General features: G+C 38.0%; 1 protein-coding gene across 1 annotated transcript in view; it reads right to left on the bottom strand.

The window, feature by feature from the left end:
- Nucleotides 1–1,957: 1,957 nt before the first annotated feature.
- Nucleotides 1,958–18,068, bottom strand: part of PAPSS1 (3'-phosphoadenosine 5'-phosphosulfate synthase 1) — a 40,673-nt gene continuing 24,562 nt past the window's right edge. The window contains exons 8-12 of the mRNA XM_063423968.1: nucleotides 17,647–17,852; nucleotides 15,403–15,538; nucleotides 13,774–14,042; nucleotides 11,255–11,484; nucleotides 1,958–3,003 (exon numbers count right to left, since the gene is read on the bottom strand). Of these exons, the coding sequence (XP_063280038.1) occupies nucleotides 2,865–3,003; nucleotides 11,255–11,484; nucleotides 13,774–14,042; nucleotides 15,403–15,538; nucleotides 17,647–17,852 (980 nt within the window). The 3' untranslated portion in view covers nucleotides 1,958–2,864. The remainder of the gene's footprint in view (nucleotides 3,004–11,254; nucleotides 11,485–13,773; nucleotides 14,043–15,402; nucleotides 15,539–17,646; nucleotides 17,853–18,068) is intronic.

Here is an 18,068-nt window from a genome sequence, read left to right as displayed (position 1 = left end):
CTGCAGCCCCCCAAAGTTCCTATGCTAGCTCAGATCCTAGAAGGCTTTGGAGGAATATTTCAGGGACAAGGCAAAGGATTTCAAAAGAGGTTCTAACCTCCAGAGGTAGTCCAAGACATTGATTCTAGATGGTTTCCAAGGGGAAAAGAGAAAGAATGAGGAAGAACAGAGCCTTATCTACTCTCCTGCTAGGGAAAGGTAGTTGGAACTCAGTCAATAGGGTCAGAAAGGGGAGGAAGGGTTAAACTACATGGTTACAGGCTCCAGGGGTCTCTGAGGTTGGACAAACCATTTCCCAGAGAAATAAAACAATTGCTCTTTGGTGCCACAGCAGCTGTGGGAAGGCACGTGTTTGGTGCAACAACCCTCACCTCATTAGTCCTGCTGCTGCCTTCTGGAGGACACCCAACTGCTGTCTCAGAAGCACCTCAAATGCCATAGTACCCTTAATGAAGTTGAACCTACTGTTGAAAACAGAATGTTAGGACTTGTCAACTGATAATGCTGTCCTCTGAGAGAAGGCAGGGAAAAGTTAAAGAGAAACACTGGCAAAAGAATAATTTTTGGTATGGTAGCCCTTTCTTGTATGTATGGCTTCCTTAAATAAGGCAGCTGCAGACAGGAGGAAAAATATGAACTCTACAGTGAAAACTCATATAATACAGGAACACATTGTTGTGGAGAGCAAGTCCTGCCCACAAATTGATCAGATGCTCCTGTTCCAAATTAGCATTATGCTGGGAATGCTGTGGCTTTCGGTTCACAAAACCCTGCAACTTCTTTAATACAGCACCCTGCAAGAAATGCTTTGCAGAAGAGAAGCACTATAACAACAACATAAGTTACATCTAGAAAACTAAATCTGCTTGTTATCACTGTATTAATTTGCTCAAAGGCATCCCTGCTTCTAAATTAATTTCACAGGATGATTCAAAGTCACGTTCATGACTCCTATTTATTTTTCAGCCTTCATACAGCATTTAAAAAATACTAACTTCTGTGGACATTTACCTGTGTTTGCTATTCTGTCAAAATACTATCTTTCATCACAGCTAGCAAAAGAATCTAACCTGACAGCAAAGAGTCCAAACTGTAACTTCCAACAGCAAATCCCATTTAGCAGCTGCCAACTCTAGTTCACCTTCGTGGTTAAACTTGAAGTTTTGCATGAAGAGCTGCACATAGATGAATGGACTCTTCTGGATTTTGTACATCATAAATATTGATACAATCTAAAAAGAAAGTCAAGTTTGAAGAAAATCTGTTCAGTGATTCTGAAGAAATAAGCTTGACACTACTAAAACAGAGTCTCAAGTAATTGTTGTGGTTTGCTAATGAACAAGTCTCTCACTTTTTTCCAGTTCCACCTTAGTGTCTATCAAAGGGAAGACTTTCACTAAAAGATACATTCTACATCTCTTCACAGACACAGGAAGAAAAGAGGACACCAGTCTCAAAGAATTTGTCTTAAATGCTTAAATTTTGCTTAAATGCTAGTGAACAAGTAAACAAAGACTGCAAGTAGCACTCATCCCATTCATTACACAGATCCCCTCATTACAACCTTCCTGGCATCCAAAAAATCTAGATGAACACATGATTCATCCAGTATCAACATTCCAACAACAATTTTTTGCTGGTTCTTCCTATATACATTGTTTACCAAGAAAAAAGTAAGTTTCTGTGACAAGGATATGAGGTAGTTTCTAGCTAAGAGAGGTTATGCCTGTTCCACTGATTACCTTGAAAAGACATCAATAGGTCAGTGTTACTTTACACTTGAAGAACTGCTTTACTTTTCATTTCTTATGTTTCTTCAGGATTTTTGAAGAATCCTAAAAGAACATGTGCTTTATCTTTAAACCAACCAAAACCAACTCAAAAGATTACTCTTTGGAGACCTTGAAAAAATAGACAGAAAATTAATATCTGAACTAAGCATTTTTACCACAGGAAATGCCAAAATCTAAGGATTTTCTTTATTTTTCTTGCAATAATTAGACATGAAATTAAGTTTGGGCTATCATGCTTTTAAAAAAAGTTGTAGCAGGCTGATTAAGTATATCTGCAATCAAAAACCATCAAGTTACATCAAACGAAATAAAACATACCCTACTGACACCTATGGCAACAAGCATATACAAAAACAATATGTGAATTTGTTAACAATTTAAAGTGAAAACAAGATATTTTCTTTTATTCATTACTTGGCCATCTTTACAAACCCACAGCAGAAGAGAATCACTGTATAACTCAATAAACTCCAAAATTAAACAAAGAAAGCAAAATTTTCATTATGCTACATTTAAAAAAATCCTTTTGCTTTTTGATTACATATAGTCAGAAATAAATTTTAAGTGCTTCTGGAAATGATAATGATGAGATAAAGATGAAGACACTTTTATAGATGTTTTGAAACATTCTTTACTTTTTTGATTTATAGATAATCTATCCATAGTTAAGGAATTAACTGTTACATTTTCTCCTACAGATTACTAAAACTAGACACTACCCAGCAGCTTAAATAACATATGAAAAAGCTGCATCTATTTAACAGCTGCAGAACTCAGGATAGAGGCAGTAAAATATATTAAAAAAAAAAAAATACAAGAGTTAAAAATCCTACTTCAAGAATATTAACCATAATAAAAGAGAAGACATTAAAACCAGCAGCTAGTTAGGTGCCAGGACATAATAGAACCCATAAGGGCAGGCAAAGAATGATGCTAAGTTAGGAAGAAAGAGTCTGTTTTCAGAGAACTTCCTGACAGACACCACAACAAAGCAACATGAATGGCGACTGTGTGGTCCCCTTCTCGTAAATAAATCAGGCGTCAAAGGTTGATCTGCAGTTAATAAGAGGCCTAAGCCTTCTCCAAGGATTTGTAGTATTCTGTCAGCACAGTCCAAGCCTTCGGAGCCATGAAGCCTTCCGGCGGGTTTTGTCCTTCTCGAGCCAGCTTGCGCATGCGGGTCCCCGATATAAAATCAAAGTCTTCATGGCTGAGAGAGTAGGGGTGGAGGAAAAGGGGGGAAAAAAAGATACTTTAAAAGCAGACAAAGTTGCTCGTATTCCTTTCATTTTCTTCACACTTTATACATTTTTTCTTAGGAGTATAATGCTATATAGGAGCCATCATTTCAAGGCTAGCAATGCCAGTAAATCTCGAGAATATACAACCTCTACAATATTCTCTTTTGGTAGCTCCTGAGGTTTTAGCAGCATGGTGCACTGAACCCCTGTGGACTGAATTCAGTCTGTGCTTCCATTGAGCCTGTCTTGCTCTCTGTGAGGAAGCAAATTCCTGTTGAAGGAGAACCGTCTACTCTGCCAAGGAAACAGTAGCTATTCCTGTTTTGCACCTTGCCTTGCCAGGGCAGGAGACCAGCCTGATGAGCTGTTGAATGTTCCCGTGCTGGTTCAAGAAGGTCATTTCAGTGCCACTAGAGAATGTGCAAAAAAACATTGTACAACATCTTTGTGAGGGACTGTTTGGAGAACAGAGAAAGTAAAAGCTTCAGAATCTAGAGGCAAGCTGCACAGATGTGCCATTGCAAGACACTGAGCACATCAATAATGGGACATATACAGTTCAAAATAAAGAGAAAAGCAATGGTATAATAAAAATACCTTCCCCTAAACATGTTTTTTTACCTAAAAAACAAAATTCAGTTGGACAAATGCAAAACTGAACACAGATAAGGATTGTTTACCATTTTTCACGTAAGAATCTAAATTATTATTAACTTCTCAGGTATGTGGTCATAAGTAGCAAAAGCTCCACAAATTAAATTACTCTTCACAGGACTGAAACAGTAAAAGCAAGACAATGCCAGAGTTCTATCAAATGCTCTAAGGGAAAACATTATGTATTTCTAAATTATGCCATTCACTCAATTTGCAACACGTATGCATTACTCATTCTTTACTTGTCTGTTTGAAATAAAAACCAAGTATTGATCTCAGATGTATATGTCTTAGACAGAAACAGGAGCCAACTGTGCACATCAGAGGGCAGAACTTGGCTCTAAGTGCTGGTCTATGCTCAGCAGGGTATGGAAGTCAGCAAGATGCAGAAAGCATTCCACAGTTCCCTTTCACAACAACACCAGCCCCATAACTTTTTTATTTGGACTGTATACATTTACACACCAGCACTGTCATACACGCTTTCGTCTTATTGCTCTAAATTTGTGACTGTGGGTTCCTGAAGCGTCACAAGGAAAAAAAAAAAAAAAAAAAAAAAAAAAAAGCACCTACTGTGCTTTAGTCCTGCAAAGTATAAATTATATAAAAATGAAAATTTAAACTTGATGTAGTTTCATGGGAGAAAAAGTTGGCACTGCTATTTATAACGTCTGAAAATTTTATTCCTTAGCAGAGAGATGTCTGCTGTTCACTAACGCTGCCTGAAGGTAACTTGAGTTCTTTACAAAGAACTATTTATATAAAATATATGTGGGGAAGTGATAAATCTGACTAATTCTATAAAAAAAATACCAAGACTTCAGATGATCAGGAAGAGTCAAGCACGTACTATGAAGTTTCTCCATGTGTCTTTTCTCCACACGAAAATTGGAGCATTTAAAAAAAAGGTGCTTTATTCCCCTTTGTTTCTCAAGTTTTCAGAAAAGCACTCAACTTTGTCCCATACCCTACAAGTGAAATAATGCTACTAAACCACTACACATAGATATGTCATAGAAGCTTGCTTCAATAACACATACAACTCCTTTAGCTGCTTCTTATCCCTAGTTGCATAAAAAGCAGGTAAGAAGCAAAGATACGAAGAGAGAAACACAAAGCTAAGGAGATCTACAGAAATTATAAAAAATGAAATAAAAACAAGTGAGTAAGCATCATTTCAGCAACGTAATACATTCAGTAATACATCTCATAATATTTCTAGAAGTGTTTCCAAAATACTGTTAAAAATTACGAAAGTGCTGATGATATCCTCTCATTATCCTGAATGTCTATTTTGAAATGGTTTTTCTTTATTAAAAAAAAAAATACTTGAATTAGTAATGGCTAAAGTTACTCAAATGGAGCCTTGGCAATATATACACAAGATGGTATTTTTTTCCTTTTTAAAAATTACTGCATTTACAAATTTCAATCAAATTTCAGAAACTGAGATTCCTGCTAAGGAGAAAAACCTTAAAGTAATGTGACCACTGTGGCGTGATGCGGCCCACAAGCATTTTGAAATAAAACAGATCAGTATGAGTAATTTGCTTTAGTAGAAGGAGACAGTAAAAAGAGTCACCAATTAATTTCATTCAGAGTGAATTTTGAGGACATTAAGAGTTACTCTATATAAGGTGGATTTGAGTGGAACATGATAGGGAGAAACATTTGACCATTAAAGATGCTATAAAATTTAAATGCCAAAGCCATTCAAATTCCATTCTTGTCAGATTTGAAATGACCCTCAATTAAACTTGATATAAGCTTTTTTGAGTATGGCATTTAAGTGCCTTTGAAAATTTTACTCAGTAGCTGCTGGAATTAGTTTTCTTTTAGCTGCACTGGATGCTACTAAATACCTGTAACATTGACTTGACCTTTTATTGCCAATTGAGTCTGACTGGCACTGACACAATACTTTGTGCCACTGCAATTAAAAGCATTCTCCAAAAAGAAAGAGGAAAAGAAGGCAGAAATAAAACCACGATAAAAATTTGTCAACAGAAAAACAATCCTGAAATATTTCACATTGAGGACTGGTATTTGCTCTGTGGCATAGCATCCTGGAACTCTACTACATTCACAGTGTGGAAAAAGCCATACCTACACACACTGCGAAATTTTCTTACTTATGGAGGACAGGGATTTCAGAGACCTTACAGTTCCTGTGACAAAACAAGGATGTCATTAGTTTGCAAGTCGGAAGTTACTGCCACAGGCCTACAGGAAACATCCTGTGCTGTACCTCTGATGTGTCAATACAGTGCATTAATGCAGTAACTGAAGAAAATATTTATGCTGCAGCAGCATTATTCCCTACATATTGAATCTAAGTATAGACCACATTACATAGTAGATTTTTCATCTGGGAGCACTAATGATCTTGAGAACCCTGACCACCTCTTAGGTATTTAGGACTGCACAAATGATCTTCTAGGAATTCCCATTCTCTGTGGAGAGAAATGTCTGGTGCTCTCAAGGTGTTAAAGAATTACTCTTAAATGTAAGACTCATGATAAAAGTCCAGATCATTCATTCTTAGTTCTGCCTTTTTTTTTTAAGGCAAATAGAACAATAGGGAAATAAAACAATAACATGATTTATTCACCCTGGTCTGTCTTCAAAACAACTGTGATGTTCTATGCAGCTAGTACACTTCAGACTCATTTCTGGGACAATTTACAGCCTCCTTATCTGGGGTGCAATTCTAACCTTAAACCCTTTTTAGAAGGACTTTCTCTGAATTTAAACTTGCCTTTGCAGCATCAAGTCACGACTTACACCATAACTCTTACAGGAAGTCTACATTATGCCTTGGGAATTAATGTCCCGTGATGCTGAATCAACCAGATGGTGCCAGCTAGGTTCAAATCACACCAAGCCAGGAACAAACTGTTTGTGAAATTAAAACACAATACTGTGATTAATATCAACATATGCAAAGAAAATCCTTTCGTAATTCCTTTCTGACTGGCAGGAGGGTTTAAGTCACCTGGCCTGATGTAGTGTTTCAGTGTATCCTACATTATGTACTAATGGTAATTGAAAAACCATATTTCACATAACTAAATAAAGGAGAACAGCCAAGTGAGCTTATCTCAGCCTCTTACTACCATGTTAAAGAAGAAATCTGAGAACAGTATGTACTTAGTTGGAGCAGCTCTCCTATAAGTATGATTTGATAGCATTAAAGCAGTAATGGCAATCATATTAAAGGTCCTGGAAAAAAACATATAAAGGTAAAATTTCTCTTCTCCACAGATACCCATGCCTCATTCACATTTTATAGATAGTGTGAACAATCTGCTCCAGTCACCTCACTTAGGGGTTTCTTTTAGCCAAAATGTTTTATTTGGTTTTCTTTCAGGGAAAAAAAAAAAAAGAAAAGAAAAAAAAAAAAAAAAAAAGAAGTAATTTAATTCCAGACAGTGCTGTGGCTTTTTCAATTGCTGGACCAATTTCCTTTCTTAATTGAGTTTTTTCTCAGCAGCAGTCTGTGGCTGCATTTTATAGGACTGATCTTACATAAAGAATTGGGAATCTCTGCTCACAAAACCAGCTTCTATTATTAAGTCCCAATCCCAAATTACACTTGTCTGTGATAACTGTGAGGCCTTTTTGGCTGAAGAAACACACTAATTGATTTTCTGAAGGAATTTCAGCATTGGGTAAGCTTATTTGGGGGTTGGGGATAGTGGTATTATTTGTTGGTTTCTTGGTTCTTTGGTTGTTTTCTTTACAATTCACTCTACCAGTCATTTATAGGTCAGAGATCATTTATAGGTCAGACATACATTCATTAATTTTGAATTACTCCATTATAACTACAGTTCTTCCTATAAACCTTTCCAAAATACATTTGGATACATTCAATTATTGATCAAAAATTCTATTACATCTAGAAGTGTAAAAACTTTGGTAAGGACTGTAACTATATTCATGCTAGCTTTTATATGCATTAATTCAGAATTCTATCCAAGTGGAAATGCTCAAGCTTCCCACACAGAAACTTAGATTACCCTTTCTATCTGACTTGAGCAACAGGAAAACGGCAATTTCATTTTTATTTTCCTTATTTAGACCAAAGGGAAAACAAAATTAGCTCTACCTGTGCTGCTATACATAACTTCAAATGCATTCCTCAAATCACTGTCCTACATCTAAGTTTCAGACAAACTGTTTTTCAAATATATGTTTCAAGAATTCAGTTTCATGAAGTGCTAAATCTAGTTCTAACATGTCCAAGGAACAAATTAAAAATTGTGCTGGCTTTATGAAGCAAAACACAAATATAATTCCAAGTCATTGGTTGCTCACACGCCTTAATATTCTAAAAGGTAACTTTATTTAAACAATTTATACAAGTTAAACCGTATGCATCACTCTGCAGCTACAGTTGCTGTGCAGCTGTTATAAAGTCTTTCATGTCAGTCTTTCCTTACCGTCTTTCCTCACAGATAGTGCTCTGCTATCCTGAATGCAATTAGGATATTTCTGCCTTTCCTTACTAAGAGGGGCCAAGTGACTTCAGCTCCCACACAAAGGAGGTCCTGACACACCAAGTCAAGAGACTAGTCCCAAGCAGGTACTGGGTCAGCTGAAACTCCAAGGGCAGCACATGTTCTGGAGGGTACTAACAGAAGTCAGAAACAAACTGAATTCTATATGAACTCCACAAAACTGCCCTTGTGTGGATACCTTTGGGAGCAGAAAACCTTAAGTACAATAAGCTCTTGGAATCACAGGCAGCACAGAAGTGAGAGCCTTTGGTACTAATTTGGAGGCAGGGCCAGTGTAGGCTTTTTGGTGCTTCCCAGGTCTGCCAGCAAGGTCATGAGCAGCTCAGCCACAGACAGGTCTCACACAGTTGCCCAGCACCTTACTGCAGGCAGCTGACCAGTGGTGACCCAGCCTCTCAACACCCACCCCCACAGGCATACAAGGAATGCTATCAGATACACCTTTCTCATAAAAGCTGAGCAAAGCAACACTCTGCCACTGCTAATTCTGCAGCCATAACTTTTCAGACATCCCTCTGGCAGCTGGATTAAGCTTTTGGTAACCTCTCACCATGAGCCAGAGATTCATCTACCACCATCCTCATGTTAGGATTTCCCTCAGAGGCCAAAAGGTATTTCACTAAAAGCAGCAAAAAGCCCAACTGCATTAACCTCTGCATGTCTTTGCTGCCAAGCCAGGTGTGGGTGCAACTACCAAATTACAGAGACACTCAAGGTAGCAGACGGGGTCTATTATGGTTTCTCACAAGCACCTTCCCAAACAGAGGAGTCCAGGAAGCCTGAAAGAACATAAGAGATGATCACACAGGGAAAGAATAATACACCCAGCTAAGACACACAGCCAGCTAAAGCTCAGTCCAAGGGAAGACCCTTGCCATAAGCTTCCACACATTCATTAATGATGTACATTCTGGAATTGCCTAGTAGGCTGTCAAGTGTCCAAGCCTCAAAAAACTGAGAAAAGTACAAGAGATACCAAATTACCCTTCTGTAAAACAAGTCACAGCCATGCTTCTATGCATACAACCCTTCTTCCCATTTCATGCTGTGTTTTTCACCAAGTGAGCTCAGGAGATATTTCCACAAATATGGATATGATATAGTGATATATCATATCCAAGGGTCTTCCACCAGTACTGATCTTCTCATGTTTCCAGGCAATCCTCTCTTCTCTGCCATCCTCCTTGCAGAGTCAAACACCACATGGTCCAGGAGTCTGCCACATTTTCAGCATTACACAGACCATCCTGAAAGGCAGCCAGCTGCACCCACCCAAGCTCTAACTCTGTCTGGAGCCTACCACAGTGTTCTGTCTGGCAGGCACGAGCAGCAATGAGAGCCTGCATGTGTCTGCACTGCCATCTAGAGGATTACTGCCACACTCCAGACCATCTACAAACAGTATCTAGGGAAGGACGGGACAAATGGGCTTACAACCTGACAGCACCAGGGCAGAACTGCACATTAGTAGCAGCATGGCCTTTTTTGCATGACAGTTATAGAACCAGGGAAAAAAGTGCCCCAAACCAAGGCCTCACAGACACAGTGAAAGGATAGAAGGGTGCACATGATGTAGTCTGTGGCAGAAGGCAAAATCTGTTCCCACTGCTTTTCATAAAAAAATCTTGAAGAGTTGTTTGGGATGTTTTATATCATTGGCTATGGCTAATGACAGGTATAATTTTACTCACCTTGATTCAAATCACATCTATCCTGCTAAGAGTACAGTATTGATGATCACAGAATCAATATTCTGAATTTTGGCTTGTTACACTGCTACTCCCTTACTATTCTAATTTATTAAGAACTGACATACCAATAAAACTAGTTCACTTCAATCTTTCTGTATTGAAGCATGACCAGCAGGTCCAGGAAGGTGATTCTTCCCCTCTATGCCACTCTTGTGACAGCCCACCTGGAGTACTGCATCCAGACCTGGGGACCTCAACATAGAAAGTCCATGGATCTGATGGAGTTAGTTCAAGGAGGGAAAAAATTTGATCAGAGAGCTGGAGCACCTCTCCTCAGCAGACAGGCTGAGTGTTGGAGTTGTTTAGACTGTAGAAAAAAAGGCTCCAGGGAGGTCTTATAGCACCTTTGTGTTCCTAAAGGAAGTTACAAGAGAACTGAAGAGGAACTTTTTGCAAGGGTGTGCAGTGACAGGAGAAGGAGGAATGACTTTAAACTTGAAGAATGTAGGTTCAGATTAGGTATTAGGAAGAAATTAATTCTTGTGAAAGTGGTGAGGCACTGGAACTGGTTGCCCAGAGAAGTCTGTATTTCAGTACCAACTTTAACTGCACTTGATGTAAAATAAAAGTACATTCCAACACAAAGAATAAAGAGGATTAAATTAAAATGACAAGTCATCTTCCCAGTATCATTCATTGTCACCAGAGCAACACATACACTAAGTTTTGGACACTACTACACCACACAAGGGAAAAATAACATTGACATTTGCATCAGAAGATGAAATGAACTGTACTGTAATTGGATTAAAAAAAAAAAAAAGCTGAAAACCCTGGGATACAGAATATTCTTAGGGCATCATTTTGCTTTATTACTAACAGAGAAAATAAATAGCTATTTGTCACACCATCTCGTCCACTTTCCTCTCCATGCTGCACACTCTCACTGCATCTCTTCCCTCCTATCTGATGCACATCTGACACCTGAGAAGCCTATTTAGAAAGACAAAGCAGCAGAAAGCTAATCTTACCATTATAATAAGTAGTAATACTTTTGTCTGGATTTAGCAGTCTGAGCCACTATGTTCCAGAGTCAGAGAAACCCCAGAGGAGCCTTCAAGTGGCAGCTAAAGTCAGATTAGGTAGTGAACTAGGCACTGTTCACAAGCACTGTGAACCAAATCATGCTGAAATGAAGCTACATTTGTCTAAAAGCTACATTTATCTAAAATCACATCTAAACACTGCCCTATTAGAGCAATATGAATTTAATTATAAACTTTTTTTTAATGTGGGTGGGGGTAAGAGGCTGCTATTGCTCAAAATTTTCTTAAAATGAAAATACAACTTACTGATCAGAGTCATAATAATCCATGCACTTCTTTTTTTTATTGTAAGCTGCAACCCTGAAGGGTACGATTTCCAGTGCTCGCAGGCCTGGAGCCATTGTCAGCACTTTGGCACCATGGGTTGGTTCATACAAATCTTTCCCAGTGTCAGGGTGTGGCATCCCTGCTGGATCTCTCCCTACGATGTAGAAGTTAGCTCCTGCAACCATCCGTGATCTGCAGTGCCACTGAACCTACAACAGAGACAGGAAAAACAATTAACAGAAGAAAATGCTCCAAAACTGCAGCTCTCAAAATAGGCATGCACTCTGTAACTACCATGTTTTCCTTAATTAGATGTGATTTTTACTACAGAGCCACAACACAATAATGAACCAGTTAAGTTGATCACCATCAAACTTACAGCTGAAACAACTATCCCCATTTTATTTGCACAGTAGGTCAGCACTCTCTACACATTCAGAACAAAAAACCACCCATGTTCAGCATTTTCAACTTATACGTGGGGCAAGGATGTTGTTCAAGGCCGAACTAACACTTTGTCTGCATGAACATTAAAATGCAAAGGACACATAAACTAGGTACACACTGCATATGAATGCTTGTAATAGATTTACCTTCCTAAGAAGATGAAATTATTGCATTTTGATACAGCTTTGCCTTACAGAATTGTTTCTTTTCTTCCAAGGCACTTATCAGGAATGTTAAAAATACAAAAAAAAAAAGCCAAACTGATATTTATTAAACTTGTCCATTAGGATTTTTACATACTGGAAGGACACATCCACCCCGTAGATAACCATGTTACAGCTGCTTGTTCGTCTGTAAAGCGCTTGTGCTACAGAAACAGATCTAGTACCAATGACTTTTAAATAACCTATGGAGAATTACTAAAGAAAGAATCTTTTATTACTTGAACAATCATTACTGTCAGGCTGTACACTGAGGTCTCTAGAAATGCTATATAGGTAAGGAGAAAAATTTTGTCCTGTTCAGAACAAGGAATGTGGATTTTGGTTCTTCCTCACACATACAAGAATGAAGTAGAAGATTTCTGCTCATTCTCACAAAAGGCCTATGGAGAAGAGCAGAAGATTCCCCACATTAACTCATTCACAGGCCTCAGCTAGATCTGGACCGCAGATCATTTTTTTTCTCTGGACTGAAAGGCAATGAAAGCTCTGTTTGACCAGTCAACTGGCCAGCAGAAAATAAGTGCCATCTGCCTAGTTTAACTTCTCTAGCAAGATCTCCTATCTATCAAACAAGGGAGAGGGAGAGGGAGAGGGAGAGGGAGAGGGAGAGGGAGAGGGAGAGGGAGAGGGAGAGGGAGAGGGAGAGGGAGAGGGAGAGGGAGAGGGAGAGGGAGAGGGAGAGGGAGAGGGAGAGGGAGAGGGAGAGGGAGAGGGAGAGGGAGAGGGAGAGGGAGAGGGAGAGGGAGAGGGAGAGGGAGAGGGAGAGGGGAAAAAAGAAAAGGGGGGAAAGGGGAAAAAGGGGGAAAAGAAAAAGGAAAAAGGGGAAAAAGGGAAAAAGGGGGAAAAGAAAAAGGAAAAAGGGGAAAAAGGGAAAAGGGGGAAAAGAAAAAGGGGGAAAAGAAAAAGGGGAAAAAGGGAAAAGGGGAAAAAGGGAAAAGGGGAAAAAGGGAAAAGGGGAAAAAGGGAAAAGGGGAAAAAGGGAAAAGGGGAAAAAGGGAAAAGGGGAAAAAGGAAAAAAGGAAAAAAGGAAAAAAGGAAAAAAGGAAAAAAGGAAAAAAGGAAAAAAGGAAAAAAGGAAAAAAGGAAAAAAGGAAAAAAGGAAAAAAGGAAAAAAAGGAAAAAAAGGAAAAAAGGAAAAAAGGAAAAAAGGAAAAAAGGAAAAAAGGAAAAAAAGGAAAAAAGGAAAAAAGGAAAAAAGGAAAAAAGGAAAAAGTTAATGAGGTGGAGAATCAACATCCTTTCAAGGAAATGTCCTCAATTGAAAATATTTATTCTTTCTGCTGTGTCCCACAAACCTCTAGGGACTCCAACCCAAGACCTGGCTTCTAAATAAAGTGTTCCAAAGAATTATTTCATACAAAAACCTTGAAACAATCCTTTCTGAATTAAGTTTGCCAAAAAATAGACAGACTGCTTTTTTCTTAATATGTTAATATCCCTCCAACATAAAAACTTTTTGCTTAACAATCATAAAACTTAATTTTAACATTCAGGACAACCACTTGATATGTTAACAGATCTTATAATTCCTTCTGAAAAAGACCATTAAAAAAGAGGAAGGATTAAATTATTATCCTATCCTTGTAACTGTAAAGAAAAGAACCTATAAACTGAGTATTTTCTACCATCATTTCCAGCAAAATCCTCCAATACAGAAGTTTCTTCAGAAGAGAATGTTTTGGTTGGTGGCAGAGACTTGATAATCTGCTTTCCCAAGCAAAATTAGTCTCCTCTCTCCCTCCATTAAAACACAAACATCAGACATAGTACAAAATATTTTAGTGCACTATCAAGTTTTGTTTTACTTTAAACTCTTGATATATTTACCTCAGTTGGTCCTGCATACATCATGGGGGAAGGGAATATAGCTACCACTGTTGTTTCTGGATTCAGGATTCCCTCCTCCAGTACTGCAGCATGCTGCTTCATGCGCCACATCAGAGGAACATCATCCTCCTTTGTCCAGCCTCCAAGGGGGTGCAAGAGTAAAACTGGGCGCCGGTAGCCACGTTCCAGAAGCTGCTTATGAGTATCCTGCATTAAGAGAGCGTGCCCATTGTGCACCGGGTTGCGCAACTGGAATGCAAAGACAGCATCTGTGGAGAAAAAAAAAAAAAACAAGACAAAAGATACAAGGAAAGCAAGTTATTCCATCAGGAGTTGTACAGCCACAGAAAAATCATCAGTACATGCTCTCCTCTGAGCTCTATTAAATAAGTATAATAGCAGTGCTCAGAGGTTATTAAAGAATTATCAATTATTACAAAATCACTGTATTTAATAAGAAAAACTAATAAAAAAACAACCATACCAAAAAAAATTCAGCTTTCTTAACTTCTGAATTTTCTGCAGAATTACACTGGTTTCTCCAAGAGCTATAATCTTCTATTTGGATTTTTCACTGCATAAGGGTATTATCTTCTAAGAGGAAATCAAACTATGCTACCCATCCTAAAGGCTAAACAGATCATCAACAGAACAAATGGACCTGCTTGGAACAAAACTAATAAAAGAGGATTTGATGTTCCTTACTATGTTTCCGTCACCATAGTTTAGTGGATTTTAAGCGCAGTAAGAACATAGAGGGCCTAACTGCTATTCCAGAGAATTACAAACCCATCAATGAAAAACCCTGCCACAACCAGGATTTCTCTCTCCTGTAAATTCAGATGAACTAAAGTACCCCGCAAGAAAGCAAAATCACCGTATTTGAGAGATTTTCCAACACAGAACCAATGAAACCTGGAGAATAGGTTTTTTTCAGATCTCAAATATGCGTTTGTTTAGGGGTTAGACAAAAGACTGATATCCCAGACCTACAGCTCCTGGACATACTGACCACACAGAACAACAAAACGAGCTTGTGGTTTGTGTTCTCAATATTAGTCTCTCTCCTCACATTTACAAGGGTAGCTGCCTGCCAGTCACTGCCACAGTGAAAGCAGCATGTTTGTTCTCTGCTTTATGACATTCCACAGCCTCTTACTTATCTGCCTAACACAACTACTTTTGTGAAAAAAACTGTTTTATTTCTTGTACAGAAGAGAAACTTGGCACCAGCCTATCTTCACTACTTTCACAAGCCTCGTTCTCCAGAAGCAGCATGGAACAGACTTAAAAATACCAGAGCATGGAAGCTCAGCATTCAACCATAGCTCTGTAGTTTTGGCCAAACATGAGCTTTAAATCACTTCTTACCACATTTTAACATTATCTTTTCTTGCATTACTGACATGTCTACAGTGCATGGAAAGATAAAGTTCAGAACCTCAGGTATTACCAGCTTCTGTTATGTACTTAGGCAATGCAATGCTTGAGTTCATAAAAATTATTAAAGAACGCCACCTACCAGGGCATTCAAAATTTTCGTCCTTGAAACAATGTCAGCCTGCTGTGGCAGCAGACATTTGGATAAGCCTCTGCAGGAAGAGAGAAAAGCAAAAAATAATTGCTCACCAGCATTCATTTCCTTGAATTTCTGCCTTAGTTCAGCTGGAGTGAGGCGGTATTGATCAAGTCCATCATTCCAATAAATACGATCAAGGACCTGTAGATCTCCACCTACAAGCCAGTTCCCTTGCTCCATAACCATCTAAGAAAAGAAAGAAGACCCCATGTCAGGATTAGTTATCAGCTTCTCCTGAGTATCTAGTGCACTGCAATTTGGACACATCTTTACCAAGGATTGTGTTCCAGGTTAATTTCATTTGACAGTAGTAAGTCAAGCATCAGTGTTAAAAAAATGAAAAAAAAAATCACTGGAGCATAGTCCAGATATTATACCACGATGCAGGAGAGATGCACAAACCTTCAGTAAGAAAATGCCTTTTCTTCAAAATTGAGATAATATACAGAAATGCAAATAGCCAATATTCTTAACCAACACTGCATGACAAGCAAAGATACTGTCTGGAAAGACCTGTCTATTACAATTTGTTTATTATATATTATCATATATTTTTATTACTACATATTTTAAAAATGAATTACAATATAGCTATACAATGAAGTTGCACACTTTATAGTTATTGGTCAAAGAAAATGCTGTTGCAGTATCACTCTGCAGTTTACAAGATTTCTCATCAGGACTAAAGTAGCAAACAAAACAATTCTGATTGACTACTCACTCACTTTAATCTACAAATAAAATCAAAATCTTTGAGGTAGAACAGCTTTTGGAACAACTTATTTCATGGTAGCAGTTTACCCAAGTAACAGATGTTGGACAGTCACTACACTTCTTTTTATATCTTTAAATATCACCACACGTGTTATCAAAAAATAATTATGGCAAGCTGCTTAACATACTCTAAAATAGCAATAGACATTACTCTGGAATTTTTAATTTCTAAGAATGCATTTTCTTTTGAAGATGAAATCACAAAAAACTTTCAACTTTCATACACATTTTTGATAACTTTTTCAGCCTTATATAATTTAGAAATGACAATAAATCTTGATATAACAGAAGATACTGCATATTAAACCCAAAAGCCAAGATTCAAAAATTAGGTGAGAATTTTTCAATTTATTTTTCCTTTGACCTGCTGGAATTAAATGATGCCACAGTAACCATTCCATTCCCAAAGAAAATGCCAGACTTTGACATCTTACCAAGGTGGAGGAAAGGTATGATAATAATACAAAGATGAGAAAACTCTGCATTACAGAATCTCTCAAGTACCCAAATATTTCTGATTAATTAAGAAGGGCCACCAAATTAATGTGCTGTCATGTTACTACTATACACACCAGTACAGGCATAAAAACAGAAGTTCCTCATCTTGTACATAAGATGTCATTCAAATTTTGTCTGTGGGAATTTTTCTTAGAATTTATTAGATCTATGTTGTTTTCAGTAAAGGGATAATCTTCTGTTGAACATCACAGAACATATCAAGGGCTTTGAAAATCTTGTATTAGTCATACAGATACTTTTACAACCTTTAAAGGTTTTCCCTTTTTAAGAGCAAGCTCATCGTTTGACGTTTGTTTGATTTCTCTTTACCTAATTTTATGTCATACATGTAAACAAAAATACTTCAGAGACAAATGGGGAAAGAAACATATTTTGGCCCTGCAGAGCTAAGATGCAACATTCACATCAGCTTGCATAAGCCAACACAGCACTGTGATGAGTATGTTACAATTAGAACATTTCATTATGATGTACACAAAGGCCAAGATAATAAAACATAATTAATGCAATGGATGGGAAATTACTCCCCAGAGAGTTAAATGATGAACTCTCCAGGAACAGGGCCTGTTTGAAAAACATCTAAAGCAGGCAGGTCTCACGTGCACCACATGCAGGCAGAAAAGATGTTTTCTATCCTTCACAATGCATATATCCACTGATTAAGGAGCTTTGATGATCCATCTGGTGACACTGAGGGATGTGTTTCCTAGGTACACTGGAGGGCAAAGTTCCCTCTTCTGTAGCACAGATTCCACAGTACATTCTAAATTCATTTCATGTGTACATATTGACATTAGATTTGTGCTGTGTACACACTAAGTACAGACTATTCAACAGCTGCTCAGAAAAAAAATACCTTTGTTTCTACTCAGATATTTTAATTAATTTTCAAAGTAGTTTTATTGTCAAAGTACATCAATCACAGACGTGCACTTCACTTAATTTGCAGCTCCACAACAGTGCAGCGAATAGGACTAGATTTCCAACTTTTAAACACACACCTTGATATAGGGATGCTCTTTGCATGTCGTCCCCCACTGCCTAGCACAGCGTTCCTCTTTCCTGTGCTCGTAGAATTCGGGATTACGGAGAATGGCAACGCGGCGACCCTCATACACCAGTGCAATTGCTGTGCACCCATCGAGCCTCTCTTTGTCTTCTTGAGTAGCTGTTAGCACTATAGGCACTGACAGGTTAATAACTCCCCCTGCAGAGGAAAAGAAAAGACCTCTATCCTTAGTAATAGTCATCAATGTTTGTTATGAAAATCTACCTAACTAAAAGGTTACTTTTAAGGCTGTAAGTGTATTACATGACAGGTAATCGAAAGAGTTATTTTGACAGGGATTAAACAACTTCTAGAATTAACTCATGCTTTCATAAGACACATGTGCTATAAAATTGAGAAAACACTGAGGTTTGA

The sequence above is a fragment of the Prinia subflava genome, chromosome Z (assembly GCF_021018805.1).
Source record: "Prinia subflava isolate CZ2003 ecotype Zambia chromosome Z, Cam_Psub_1.2, whole genome shotgun sequence".
Taxonomy (NCBI): domain Eukaryota; kingdom Metazoa; phylum Chordata; class Aves; order Passeriformes; family Cisticolidae; genus Prinia; species Prinia subflava.
This window is presented reverse-complemented; position numbering and strand designations above follow the sequence as displayed.